Source organism: Mixophyes fleayi, chromosome 5 (genome assembly GCF_038048845.1).
Source record: "Mixophyes fleayi isolate aMixFle1 chromosome 5, aMixFle1.hap1, whole genome shotgun sequence".
Taxonomy (NCBI): domain Eukaryota; kingdom Metazoa; phylum Chordata; class Amphibia; order Anura; family Limnodynastidae; genus Mixophyes; species Mixophyes fleayi.
The window spans coordinates 52,323,264-52,338,168 of NC_134406.1; the positions used below are offsets into that span (position 1 = coordinate 52,323,264).

General features: G+C 38.1%; 1 protein-coding gene across 1 annotated transcript in view; it reads right to left on the reverse strand.

Moving 5' to 3' along the window:
* The window catches only part of DNAH11 (dynein axonemal heavy chain 11), a 168,513-nt gene that overhangs the window by 45,424 nt on the left and 108,184 nt on the right, over positions 1-14,905 (reverse strand). The window contains exons 55-57 of the mRNA XM_075214347.1: positions 6,036-6,269; positions 3,558-3,704; positions 2,454-2,567 (exon numbers count right to left, since the gene is read on the reverse strand). Of these exons, the coding sequence (XP_075070448.1) occupies positions 2,454-2,567; positions 3,558-3,704; positions 6,036-6,269 (495 nt within the window). The remainder of the gene's footprint in view (positions 1-2,453; positions 2,568-3,557; positions 3,705-6,035; positions 6,270-14,905) is intronic.

The window sequence follows — 14,905 nt, forward strand, 5'->3', positions numbered from 1 at the left end:
GGAAACCTTCAAGTTAATGAAAGTGGTAGTAGGTTGGCCTTTATACGGCATTCACAGTTTTGCGCTGTGCGTCTCTGCAGATATTTCCCCCTCTCCGCAGACATAGGAGAATTCTTAGTTTAGGGAAGTAACCCCAGAGTGCGCAGAGTAGGCAGTGCACTGGGTGGCAAAACAAATGTGTTTTGTTGTTTGCATTGAGTGCGTTTCATAAATGAGAACGATTGTCAGTTGATAAATGACCACCAAAAATTAAGTTTTTCCCTCTCAATAAAACACTTGATATTTTGATTATTTTCAATGTTGAGAACAAAGCTCTTTGGTACATTTTACTCGATGTATTTTGATATGATTGCTCTTTCCATCTGCAAAGACGAGGAGCAGAGACGGGAACTTAGTTTTCCCTTACTTGGTTTATATGGTTTAGTTTGTGCTTCTTTGGGCAAGTACAGTAAATTTATAAATTCATATTGTTTTTTTTATTTTTTATTTATTGGTGGTTTGGTTTTTGTCTGGTGTGGGTATGTAGCTCAGGAGAAAAAGAGTATCCTCGCACAACTGGTTCAACCACAAAAGTACTGCTTGGTGCTGGGAAACGAGTTATGTGCACACTATTATTTCTTATAATTTATTCTTACATACACATCAAAGTTTGGATGGCAATCTCACCTTCGACACGTTGTCCTGATGGTTTCCACTGAAAAGCTGATGTGCATTGCCATCCAATCATTGATGGGTATGCAACAATAAACGTTTGCAAAAAGAAGACTGATGTGCCCATAGTATATTTTATAGGTAGGTCATCAGTCTGAATGTGCACAATAATCAAATAAAATGATTTCCACATTACAAGTGTCTAGAATTCACAATGGGCCTGATTCATTAAGGAAAGTTAAGCAAAAGTAAGTAAGGTAAAACCATGTTGCACTGGTGGGGAGGTAAATTTAAAATGTGATGGCAGATTTATATTTGGGGCAGGGCATGTCCTAGATCAACTTTAAATTTCAGTGTACAAATAAGCTAATAAGTATTTGTGTGCTCCATGAAAAAACAGACAGTATTTTCCTTATGTGCAAAATAATAAACTAATTTGCACCCCTTACATTGCAACATGGTTTTGTCCAGAAAACTTTAGTAAGAAAACTTACTACATTTTTTGCTTAACTTTCCTTAATGAATCAGGCACAAGGAGATTTATTTTGTATTTGGCGCTTTGATTGGTAGAGATGTTAAAGATACCATGAAAAATATTCCCAAGGAACATAGCAGAGACTTTAAATTACAAAGAATATGGACAAGAACATGTAGAACGTAGCTGATGTCAATGCTATGAAAAGTCAAGTGAGTACTCTGGAGAATGACCTAATTATTAAAACCTTTAACAAGAAACCTAAAACCAAAAATGGGTGATAATAAAACAATAAAGTGTGCGGAGATTATAGAACTATCTATAATACAATCACATAGTTTGCAACATTTTAAAATAATTTTCTTATGCTTCTGAGCAGGTGCATGTATGCATGTCCCTGCACTGTCTATATCAGTGGTGGGCAACAAGCGGCTTTCACCTGGAGAGCTTTCACCGGCAGCCCCTATCTCTTTGCCCTCGCTCTGTCTTCTCTACCTAATAGCAGTCAACATCCGCATCACGTGTCCTCCTTTGCATGGTCTCGCTGCATCGCCTGCTGGCTCCGTACTAGGGAGGGGGTACGAAATAATGATGGTGATTATTCCGACAAGACTTACCCCGACGTGTTCACACCAAACGGCTCCTTCCCGACCAGGCTCCAGGACGACTGATGTGACAACCGACTGCAAGGCATCGCAACAAATGAAGAAGCCGGCGAGACTTGATGAAGTCACTGGTGACCGCGACGCTGTTATCGGTGCTGTTAAGGGGGTAATGAAGGTATGCGGGCATGCACAATGTACAACGCTTTGCAAAGTACATTGTCGCCAGTGACGTCATCAAGTCTCGACAGCTTCATTCGTCGCGATGCCTTGCAGTCGGTTGCCACATCAGTCGTCCTGGAGCCTGGTCGGAAGTGAACACTGAGTGACATGTGAGGGGCATGCAGAGGTAAGTGGGGGATTTTGAGGTACATGTGTGATCTGGACTTGTGGATTTCTGATGGCATCAGAGTAGCATTCTGGGAAGAGTGAAGTGGCCCTTAAAGTGTATCAGATTGCCCATCACTGGTCTAGATGCACAACATAACCAGTTAGAATAGGTTTACTGAACTTGGTTATAAAGTCATGTTTTTGCCCTTTAAATATTACTCTTTAATAAATATTGACTGTATATATTTTTCTATACTGGAATATAAAACCCCATTGCCACCAATTAATTGACCAGAGGCTAATTTTAAGGTTTGTACAACCATGCAGAAATATAGTACTAATACTGTCACAAAAAGTCTCTGTAGCTGGAGCCAAGGTGTAAGGCAGTTATTTACCTTGGTAAGAGTATTAAGAGCTGCTGTAGCTGCAACTAATGCTGGTTCAGCTTTCTTCAGGTCTTCCTCGCATTCCTTTTGTTTTGCAGATACCTCTAGTTGTATTGATGCTACCTAAAAGTCAAAACAGACTGTGATTCCTGTTCTGAGATTACTTGCTTTAAGAAAAAAAAAAGAAAAAAAGACACTGGCCATCACAAAATAAACATAAAACACTAGTAAAATATCAATAAAATGAGCACATAGGTTTTAGTACCATTTCCATACACCAGAAAAATTTTTAACTGTAAGGCTTTTCCAGTACAGTATCTGCTAATTGTGCTTTACATGTTATAGTTGTGCATACAGTGTATTTATAGCACATGTGGGGTTCCAAGCCATTAAGGAGAACAAAGCAAAAAAAAAAAAAAAAAGGGGTATATTTACTAAACTGCGGGTTTGAAAAAGTGGAGATGTTGCCTATAGCAACCAATCAGGTTCTAGCTATCATTTATTTAGTGCTTTCTACAAAATGACATCTAGAATCTGATTGGTTGCTGTAGGCAATATCTTCAATTTTTCATACCTGCAGTTTAGTAAATATACCACTAGGAGTAAGTTTCCTCCAGGACAAACCATGTTACAATGCAAGGGGTGAATATTAGTTTATTATTTTGCAAATAAGGAAAATACTAGAGATGCTCGGGTTAGGTTTTCTGAAAACCGAACCCACCCGAACTTAGTGGATCCGTAGTATTCGAAAATTTTGTATTTTTTTTTACAGTGGATTTGCTTCACATGCACATCTCAAATGGGGTTATTTACTAACAAATTCCAACTGTTGTCTCATGTATGCCTGCAAGCCTTTGGTAGGTCATGGAATAAAGCAAAGAAACAGTGAAAATAGATACATTTTTGCTTATTCTCCAAAAGATAATCCAAAATGGGCTGGACAGATTTGCTGGTACCCCTTAGAAAAGATTATAAATAACTAGATTATATTGATATTTCAAACTAATTGCTTTCTTGAATTAGCATCACACATCTTCAATCTTCTAAACAGTCATTCAGCTTATTTAAATGAATAAAAGTAGTCACTCTGCTGTTTGGTATCATTAGACTGACCTTTTGCTCTTCAACGTCGGCAATGGCCTTTTCCTGACTCACTTTTTCTGTCTGAAGCCCTATTTTAGCAATAAGAGCTTCAGCATCCTGGTTCCTCTGTTTCAATTCTGCCTCTTGAGATGCAAGTTTGGCCTTTAGGTCTTCTACCTGCAGGAAAAAAAAAAGGAAACATTTTTTTAAGCCAGGGAACAAACTTTACATCTTTTTAGAATTTGGCTTTATTAAATATGTTGTACATTTTTGGACAAGCCCTTCTCAACCTGGTGGGAACCCCTGTTACCAGAATCACAGAGCCAGCTCATGCTGCAACTATCTGGAGAACTAAGTGGGTCCATAGCTCACATCAGAGTTCTATGGAAGTGCTTCCATATAGGTCTATTGCAGGGGTAGGCAACCTGTGGCTCTCCAGGTGTTGTGAAACTACAAGTCCCAGCAAGCTTTGCCAGTAGATAACCAGCAGATAGGTGGCAAGGCATGCTGGGATTCGTAGTTTCACAAACACCTGGAGAACCGCAGGTTGCCTACCCCATGTCTATTGTAACACTATGTACAGCATCTAATGCACTTGTTATCCCTATATTGGATTCACCGCAAACTACATCGAGAAGCGGGCAGGATGCGGTAGAATGGCCTGGGAGTCCGTGAGACCTACCCAGAATTCACGCCCTTCTGTATATGCGTCAGCTGCTGCGCATGCTCCAAAGAGCAGAGTGATGGCTTCCAGAGCGATAGACACAAGGCACTGGTTCACCCGACAGTGCCGAACCACAGTAGCATGGGATGACGAAGCAGAGTAGTAGGATGGGCGATGCTTTTACTGTTTCCACTATGCACATTTCCAGCACGACCAGCAAACAGTGCGCTTGCGCATACAGAGATGTATTGCATGCGCCAATTTTGTAGTTCGTAAAGTTTATGGAAGCTGCAGCTATTTAGAATTTTTATTTGGTAAAATGTATTAACACAATTCTCTGTAAAAGAGACAAAGGAATTGTAAATACCAATTTACAATTATTTACAAATCTAAAATATCAAATATCAATAAGTCAGGTGAAATGGAGAGCGTGAATCCTAACATCACATTTATTTACAGTAATAATGAAAGAAGAGAAAGTGATTGTGTTGATCGTGGCTACTGGTCACTGGTCTCTGTGTTGTGTATTAATGCAATTTATTAGAAGGTGCAAATAACCGTAAGCAGCAACCTCATGGAAAATTAGATTTTATTGCTTTACTTTCATTTTTTTTTTTAACATAAATCACTGTGTCAGACTATAAGAACCCAGGAAACATTTTTCCTGGGTTTGTTTTTTTCAGGCTGCTGTTAAGTTTATAATTCTGCAGGGTTTGCACAGTGTCATGTGATTACCATGGCAACACCAGTCCATGGCACAATGCCCCTCTGAGTTCACTGTAAAATCCTCCCCCTCCTTCTCTCTCCTTTGTCATCACATGACCTCACATGACATGTGGAGAGTGTGACTGGCAGCTATACTTGTCTACCTTCCAGAGAGATTTTGAAAAGGAGACGATTTGTAGGAGGACAGATAACAAAAGGGGCTATCAGATCGAACCTTAACCTTAATCTCAGTAATAATTTAAACAAATACATTTACAATGTTGTGCAACCTTACACACACTGCTGTTGTCCTCCCTATTTATTTTTTGTTAATACCCATTTTGTTTTAAAATTATTAAAATAAAGATCAGAGTTAAAAAAAACAAACAATACATTTAATAAAAGAAAAGAAAAGACCCCCAGCCAACTCAAACCAAAACATCCCTTAAACACTCACAATGCCCACTCACCCAAAGCACCTACATTATGCCCTTTAGAGGCCAATTTACCTAAACTTCCTGTCATACATTCCACTTTCCCTAAAACATCGCTCAAACCCCCACCCACTTATTTAATAAGAGCTGAGTCCATGGGAAACACTCTGTGGGGCATAAGGCAAAGAGTCAGAGCTGGGGACATACAGCTAAAAGGATCGTCATATAGTAGATAAAAGCGGGGGGCCACAGGTATTGCCCACCACTGTTATAGATAACATCTACTGTAAAAATGAATCTATCATCATCAACAACTTGGAAATGTGGACCAGGCTTATGGGTAATGCAAAGACATGCCTCTTATTAGATGTATATTAAAGATACGTGCATGTTAAAATTACATGCATCTCTAAGAGATGTAGTTGACTTGTGTCTTCATGCCCTTACTGTATTTAACTTGCATGTAAATCCCCCTGACCCACCTCTCCATGCGCAAATGCATGCAAGTATAAGACATGTACAACTCGATGTATGGGTGCTAATGTGAGTCGCATGTAAACATGACACAAATGGACTTCCATCCAGCTCTACATCAAGCTCTATGCGCTTAAAATGACTAGACAAATATATATTACCTAGCAGCAGGCCTCGGACACTGCTTGGATGTGCTTGGTTAATCTCAGTCAAGAAGGGTGATATGTGTACCTGTGAGGCTGTGGTTTTCAGCTTTTGCAGACCATTCTCTAAATGCTCCATCTTCTGAGACAATTCCCTCCTTTTTATGTCCAGTAGGTTTTTGTATAATGTTATTTGTTCCAGGAAACTCTTCGGAGTGGTATAATTATACCGTTTCTCATTCTGAAAGTATTTTGTACTGATTTCATTGACACTGGTGTGTACATATGCCATAAATTGACTAATTGACTCCTTGACAGTTGACTGCAAGAAAGGCACAAAATAATTATAGATAAATCAAACACAAATAAATTAGCCTTAAAAGCCCATGGGATCACCTTTTAAATATTGATAAAATAATGAATACTAGTGGATATATTAGTAACAATGCAAAAATAAGATCTATGAGGTGTATACAGTTTGCCTATGCTCTTAACCGTCAATGTCAATATATAGATACATACAATGCTGACTTTACTCCTAGTTATACAATGAAAAGAAGTTAACACACATTTTATCCTCCCACCAATCAATGCTTGGAGTACGAACACAGGGAGTACCATCACATCGGAGATTTACCTTATTACATACACCTCTCATTCAAGATATCGAGTCTTTTCACTGGAATAGTCACTTAATATTCTGCTTCTGGTTGGCCTGTAATGATCAACCCCACCCATGAAGATCAATGAATTTGAAAATGTAAAAAAACCCACACGGTTCAGCGAAGTGACATTACCTCTTGGCAAACGGATCCTGGCATAAAACAAATGGGTTGATATAGAGAACGTCTTAATCCATGAGTAGTCATTAAACTCTCTCCCTTGGTCTCCTAGAAGCTTCAAAGCAGCCTCTGTATCCTCCATCCCCACCATACAATGTTAGATATTTGGATAAACTCGTTAAAATACATAAGCTTACCGGGTACCCTTCTCCTTTTTACCCACTCTTCCCGCTAGATAATAATGACAAATTTGCCTTCCCTGCATTCGAAGGGATCTTAAAAATTCATGCATTTCTTTGGAGAAAATGCCAACTCATTTTCTGAGCCGTGTGAAAAATATGGCAAATTGCAAAGAACTGGAAAAATCCAAACCTGCCAAGCCAATGTTTGCTTCTATGGAATATATCACGTGTCTGCTCAGCAAAAACACAATCAAAAAAATTTCCAGAATATTTCGAACCTTGATATCCCTACAACGGTTCTCCACTAGTGGGAATCTACTAATCGTTTACCACTTCATTTTGTAATATGGACATCTGTTACAATCTTCTTTTGATACACAGACATATACTGTTCTCCGTTGTTCTCTACTGCCTGGCTCCATGAAGAACTGAGAATCTCTCCTCTTTCCCCTATCTTTCCTTACCCAGTCATTCCCCAGCCCTTATTTTAAAACTTTAACACAAAACAAAAAAACCCCTACAACATTAAGGTAAAATTAGTACGTTTAGATCTTTTCGTAGATTGTTTACAACAAATTCTAGATTGTAGATTCTTCTAGATAAGCTGTTGTGTATTGTCCTTTATGTTGTGGTTTATTTTATGCACTCTTTCGTGGTTGTTATTTCCATATTTGCACTCCCTATTGTTATAAATAAAAAGATATAAAAAGCAGTGTGTACATGCATGCCAGTCAAGAGCCAGGTTGCACAAGGATCTGGGTATTAAGCATACCAGACCTACAAGCATATCATAGGCGATTTCTAAAGTTTACAGACAGATTGCCTTTAATACACTCATCAGTAGACATCGATAGAAATGATCATACAATGCAGCTTTCTGTACATAGCTATAAACACCATAAAAGTACACAAAACAGTATAGTTGATGAAAGCTAGGAATTTTAGACACTTCTTTAGCCATAGAAGCATATTATTCCTAAATATTGGGCAAGCAGGGATAGGGTAAGTTGTGCAATGCAGAAGCAGTTGAGGATTGATATCTCAAATAATCCCTCCAGCCAGGGATGACATTTACTTCAAAAGTTTACTTAGGCTGAGCACACACTACTGTGCTTTCAGCCTTTTATCGGGCTGATCAGAAGGTAAGCGTCCGGTTTACCCAATATCGCAGTAGTGTGTACCCAAAATGAGGAACGATTTTTATTCAATAAATAATTATTTAAATTGAACTAAAAATCTCATTCAACCATGGAACAATGTTGTTCCAATTCTGCAGTATGTATGCACTTTGCAGAATTGGAACGACAATTTATCTGGTGTCTAGGGGTCCGGAGGTGCTGAAAGAGCTAAGCTGGTTCACTTACCAGTGGAGATAGACATGGCTGCAATATTTAGGATCCCAGTTAAAAAAACATAGCAGTAATAGCCGAGGAGACTATCCCTAGTCATCAGCACAATTCTATATATTACGTATGAGGTACTGTCTGTAGAATGTATGGAAAGTAACGGTCGATCTATAATTTCGCTTTACATTTAAACAAACGTTAGTTTACCAAATATTTCTTAAACATATTTAGTTTCTATTTTACTGTTAATGCAGAAAATAATAATAACTTGGTGTGGACAAATACTGGTATATACAAGTCTTCTTCCCTAACGAATGTTAGCTTGTCTAACCTTTAGGCAGGTTCAGTCACATTAACAAGTAGGTTAGCTAGTACCAGAGCATTTTCATAATTAAAAACAATTCTGCTGATGATCTATACACACTTTTCCAAAACTTTGCAAAAGTTTACAAAGAAAACTATAGACGTGTGTATTTGGACTAATTGTTCCGGCCATCCCTGGATTATATATCAGCAATTGGCCTGCTCTTCTTGACCCCCAGACACCAGAACCCAAGACACTTTGCCTCTGAGTTGCAGCCGATGCTTATGACAGACGAAGAGCACAGATCTGAAGGTAATCGTGTACAACATGTATAGTGTGTACACATGAATCGGCATGCTGATCGGGACTTTTTGTTTTTCCTGTCGTTGGTAAAATTGCTAAAATATTGCATTGTTAGAATTTTTTTGTAGTGTGTATCTAGCCTTATGGTCAATAAACAAGTGTGATTGGATAATGTGAACATTGTGAGCCTGATTCAAATCACAAGTTGCGGTTTAGAAGAGAGCACGGGACTTGAGCGTTTTTCCGACCATATTCTTATCCAAGCAGTTCTCAAGATGCACTTCGATTTGAATGTGGGTGTAAGTACGCGCTGTCTAAATGTTACCGGACGTATGTTAACAGGCAGGGTGCAGAATATGCACAAGCATATGTAGAATACATGGCCACATCAGAACACATACAATAAAAATTATATTATAAAATAAACAAACATCTCTAAACAGTATAATCATTAATAAAAATATGATCAGTTTAAAAATATTTTATTCTTGATTTTTTATCATTTTTACATTAAATACATAAATCAAGATGTTCTTAATGCATACTGTACCTACAATGCATTTTTATGATCTATTTTATATAGTAGGCATATGTGTACTTTTCCATACAAAGTCTATGCCATGCTGGTCATCACTATCAGTTGGCACTTACACCTGTTCTGTTCCTGATGTAAATGATACGTCTGAAACCAAGAGTACTTATGATAAACCCAGGACTTCAACTGACTGCACCTGCGTACTCCCTGTACATTTCCTATGTTCGTCCGCCCCTTCCCACCCAGTACGTGACATATGCGTTCGGACATGAATTGCATGAAATTGCGTACATTGGTGCAAAGTCTGAGCATACACAGAGCTATTTCATGCAAGATACAGCAAGTAAATCGACTTACGTCCGAACATGAATTAGGCCCTATATGAATAACAAACATTATTTTGCTTTTTCAGTGGCATGGTGGTTAGTATTGTTGCTATAGAGTGTTTGTGTGCCTGTGTTAGGAAAATTAGACTGTAAGCTCCAGAGAGGCAGGGTCCGAAGCTCCCGATTAAAAAATTTTAATTTTACAATACCACTGAATATGTTGGTGCTACATAAAAGGATAATATATTATTATATGGAATTTGTAGGCACATATAGCATTAAACAAATGAAAACCAGAATGAGCACAGAGAAACTTCGCAATTATATCATCTTATAAACATACCACACAGTGAAACATGCTAAAGGTGCCTAAGCATGCATGTTTTGCCCACTTTGCCCTCCAACTTCATCTGTCTTTCGTTCGAATGCTGTTGAACTGAGCAGACTGCAGCTCAAGCAGCACTTTTAAAAAGGGATCATTGATCCCTATGAAGATCACAAGGGCTATTCGCAAAGCTACTTGGAGCAACGCTGCATAGATGGAAGAACATTGTTGTAAGCCATGCCTATGCTGCATTGAACATTTGCCCACTGATGCTGTGTATACAGGCTTTACTATACTCTCAGGAATCATCTTTTGTTAAAGTTTCATTTGAGATGCATTCAGTTCTGTTCAATGGTAATCAAATGGAACTCAGCTTAAGTGGACAGACAATGTGGGATGAACTCCTCTGTGCATGGAAGGAGTGATACTTACCTGGTGAAGGGACCACTCAATCTATCAAACACCCGGACAGCGGCATTCCCATTGGAAGCTGTAAACTGGTCAAGGAAAAACTGTGGTGTGTCAAATACTGACAGGCCAAGCGGGTGGGTTAAGGGCAGCATTTAAGCACACCCGGCCAATGGGGAAGTATTGGCAAGAAGAATACTAGTGCATGGAAAGGAAAAGGAAATGGGAGGAGAAAAAGGGACATCTGTTTGAGTGTGATATTGGAGTGAACAAAAAGAAGAAAGCCAAACCTCAGGTGCAGCCCACCCCCACCTCTTTTTGCCATATGGGGGCTAAAGGCGGGGGGGTAAGGAAACTGACATGGAAGAGTAGTAGGCAACCCCTCCATGTAAGTGGCTGATGCTCCGTATGTTGGCGGAGCCAGGAAAATATAAACCATGAATGGGGGAAATGATGTCACTTATTCAGTGTTTTAGGCACCACATTAGCACTTGCTCCCTAGGCAACTGCCTACATTCACCTAGTGGCAGCACCAGCTCAATGGTATTGAAAAACAACTTAAAAAAAAAAAAAGAGGAGAAATAAAAGGGGAATATAAAAAGTAACATAATGAATGGTGGAAATAGGTTTTGTTGCAGATAGTTACAAGTGATAATGTAAACAAAGTTATGGAAACCTGAACAGTGTTGTTCAATAATAATCCAGAGTGACGGGTCACCATATTTACGTTTGTTGACAGCTCGTGTTTTTAACACAGTTGATTCATTACATGCATGCACCCTCAGTAATGGTGTAATCCAGGCTACTAATCTGCACAGTACAGGATGTGTAATACAAAACTGCTACATTGTGAAATAGTTTTACATACACTTGATGCAAAACATTATTTCTCCAGTATCCATTTTGTCTTCATAGAATTATAAAATCAATGTAACAATAATGTATAGCTTTCTTTACGCTAGTAACCCTCTATAATTAATCACGGAAAGCTTGGAAATCAATTAATTCAAGTTATATGAGGTACATCTAGTCTGGCCAAAGTTACACATAATTTACAAAATACTGTCAATATTTGTCCTAACTTCAGATGTATTAGAAAATTATATTTTAGTGTTTAATGATGTTGTTAAATGATTACATTTTTCACAATTTTAAGTCTGGAAAAGCATTTTAACTGGCTGGCTTCCAGATTAGTATTCTGTATTAGAATAACTAGGCTATTATTGATATTTAGCCATGTGTATTTTAGCTGTCTTGTTCTGACCATACTTTCATTGTTAGTATGTTTATTACATCATATTAGACTTTTTTTGTAAGAATAAACTGAAGACAGACATACACAGGCTGCCATATTGCAATTTCTGTGTGCATTTAGCAAGTGTATACTTTTGACTCAAAATGAGTGAAGTCATGATTTATTAGTGGTTAGCACTTCTGCCTCACAGCACTGGGGTCATGAGTTCAATTCCCTACCATGGCCTTAGCTATGTGGAGTTTGTATGCTCTCCCCGTGTTTGCATGGGTTTCCTCTGGGTGCTCCGGTTTCCTCCCACACTCCAAAAACATACTGGTAGGTTAATTGGCTGCTATCAAAAGAGTGTGTGTGTGTTAGGAAATTTAGACTGTAAGCTCCAATGGGGGCAGGGACTGATGTGAGTGAGTTCTCTGTATAGCGCTACAGAATTAGTGGCTCTTTATAAATAACTGATGATGATGAATGCCGATTCAGAATAAAAACACAAGCGCGCTACTGTGACATCACAAAATTCTACGGATCTGTGTGCGTAATTTTACAGAACTGCTTATGGATGCGAATAGGGAAACAGGAAACAAGTACTTTTTTTTGTTGTTATCTTTCTATGATAAAGGAAGCGGGGTGGACTGGAATGTATTTTTGACATTTACATACATATATTTTTTTTTTGTTTCTGTTTTTTTTAATAGAACAAAATATTTAAATGAGCTAGCTTAGTTGGAGACTGCACACATGAGAAATATGTTCCTGATTTTACATGACACCACAGGGCTTATAAACCACTGAAAAGGCAGGGCAATGGGGGGCAATGACGAAAGTGGTCCGTGGTATTACAATTATCCTGTCTTCTCTGTCCACTATATAGGAGTTCTAAGTTACTTCTCATAAAAACAACACCTCAGGAATCCTAAAGTGAATCTCTGCATAATCAGGACAATAATGAACATTTAACAGCCGTGTGTACAAATGCTCAATAGACAGATTAATTCATATTTTATTGCAAGACGTTCTCATGAATTTTCAGAGTAAAAATTCTCATGAATCTAAAAGTTATAATAGAGAGAGGTTGGGCAGGGAGTTTGAGAATGGAGCAGGGGGAAGAACTGTGGGACGGGGGTGAGTATAGAAACGTGAGTGAAGAACGGAGAACCAAAGGGGCTGAGCATGAGGACCATGGGAATGGACACTGCTCTTACTATCTGTCCTGGATTCCATGATGGTAGCCCAGGTAGGCATCCGAAAACAGCATTGGGTATTAAAATAATACTGGTTTGCCATAAGAAGGAGTAAACAATCATAGTTAAATATTACTTAGCACCCAAAAGGCATAATTATTTCTATTAAAACTTTATATGAAAAAAATTTCAGTAATATTGTTGCAGTAAGTTTATATAAAGAGTCCATTTACATCGCCACAATATTCCTATCTAGAAAGCATACGACAATTCTAGATGACAAGGCGTTAGACTTGTATCTGAAGACAACAGAAGTAGGGCATTGTCTTCCAGAAGAGATGGAAATGGTCTTGGAATCGGATAAGTTGTCTTGAAGTGGTAAAAAAAACTATTGTTGTAAAGTAAAGCTTAACAAAGTGTCACAGCATGTGATCCATGTCAAGCCATGGAGCAGCTGGTTGTAATTCCTGCTGCTTTTACAGAAAACACTAATCGTTGCAGAACAGGATTCTTTGATGATTGGCCTCCTCTGCATTTGTAATTTGTCACTTTCTCTTATGATAAGGTCAGTAGTGACAGCACTTCCTGACTTTAACAGCTGTGCTTTCTGAAAGGGTCATTGTACTACTACTAATTGCAGTAATTTCATTAGCATACATTATTTATTTTGCCAATCAGTTTTATATATTATCATTTTTTTCTGTTTTATAATAGCCTGTTTCATAATATACAATAAAATGTAATTAATACCTACAGCAATAGTTAATCTTTACAAACAGTCAATAACATGCATTTGTGAATAGTTTATAAGAACATAATGTAATCGATATATGCATCCATTTGATTAGGTTGCTGTGTCATTTTTTATCTCAAATTTATTTCATGGTCAATGCTAAACCTATTCCACTCAGGAAATGAATTCTTTAAGCTGCAGTACAGAACTGATTCTGTATACATTTTCATATTTGAGGCCCATGACCTTTGCATTAACATTCATGTAAATACACTGCATCTATTTAAGCTGTTGGGTACCACATTTTAAAGTCCCCTGCTTTATTGATCTGCAACGGTTGCTACAGACCGTGGAGCTGGTCATTGTAGAGACTGCATGGGGGAATAGCCTACTAGTAGTGTACTCATGATTTGGCAGCTTTAGATGACCTTTTCTAACAATGTACAAAATATTGTGCCGGTTTAATGTAGAATAGGGATTGAAATTGGGTTGGGAATGATCTGTCTTCATTCATAATGTTGACATCAAAATGTCGACAGTTAGGAATATCAACAGGTTCAGTGTCTCTATGTGGTTAAAATGGCGACATTACTACTTATTGACAGTCACAATGTCGACATTCAAATGTTAATGTCACCACCAGTTGGCAATATAGCCATTGGTCCCGCCGGCACAATACAGTAAATAACACTAAAATAAATAAAATAACCGTTTTTAGCAGTCTTAAGACTTTCCTTTTATTTTGCCAAACATGGATTTTCTGGATTATTCGTTTTTTTTCCTTCTTTTTTTAAAGCTGCACCTCTATGGGGCGCAAGCAAAATTGAGCGGTACTTTCACGAAAAAAAAAATCACCGCACAGTGACTTACGGCCGTTCTGGGACACTATACAGCGATTTATTTTTAAAAAAATTGAATCTGCCCCTAAGGATGATATAGGGAGCATGAGAGCCAGGGCTTCCAGATATGTAGAAATATCACAGGTGTATCAATATATGCGGTTACCAGCATTTCCATTCTGCAAAATTTGTTTATTTTGGCCAAGTCGATTGACAATTGTACATCTATGATTTCCAAACTATCACTATACATTCATTTTTAATACACCTGAAAATAAATTGTAGGCCTATCTAGTCCCAATAAGGGTTTTGCCAAAAGGAAATGTATATGTGACAGTTCAGTTGGAAGCGTCCTGTTTTGGAAGATATCTTTATTGTTGCTGATCCTAAGCTAGAATTATTGAAATACAGAACATTTCCACTATAGATGGACAGCTGTATCTGT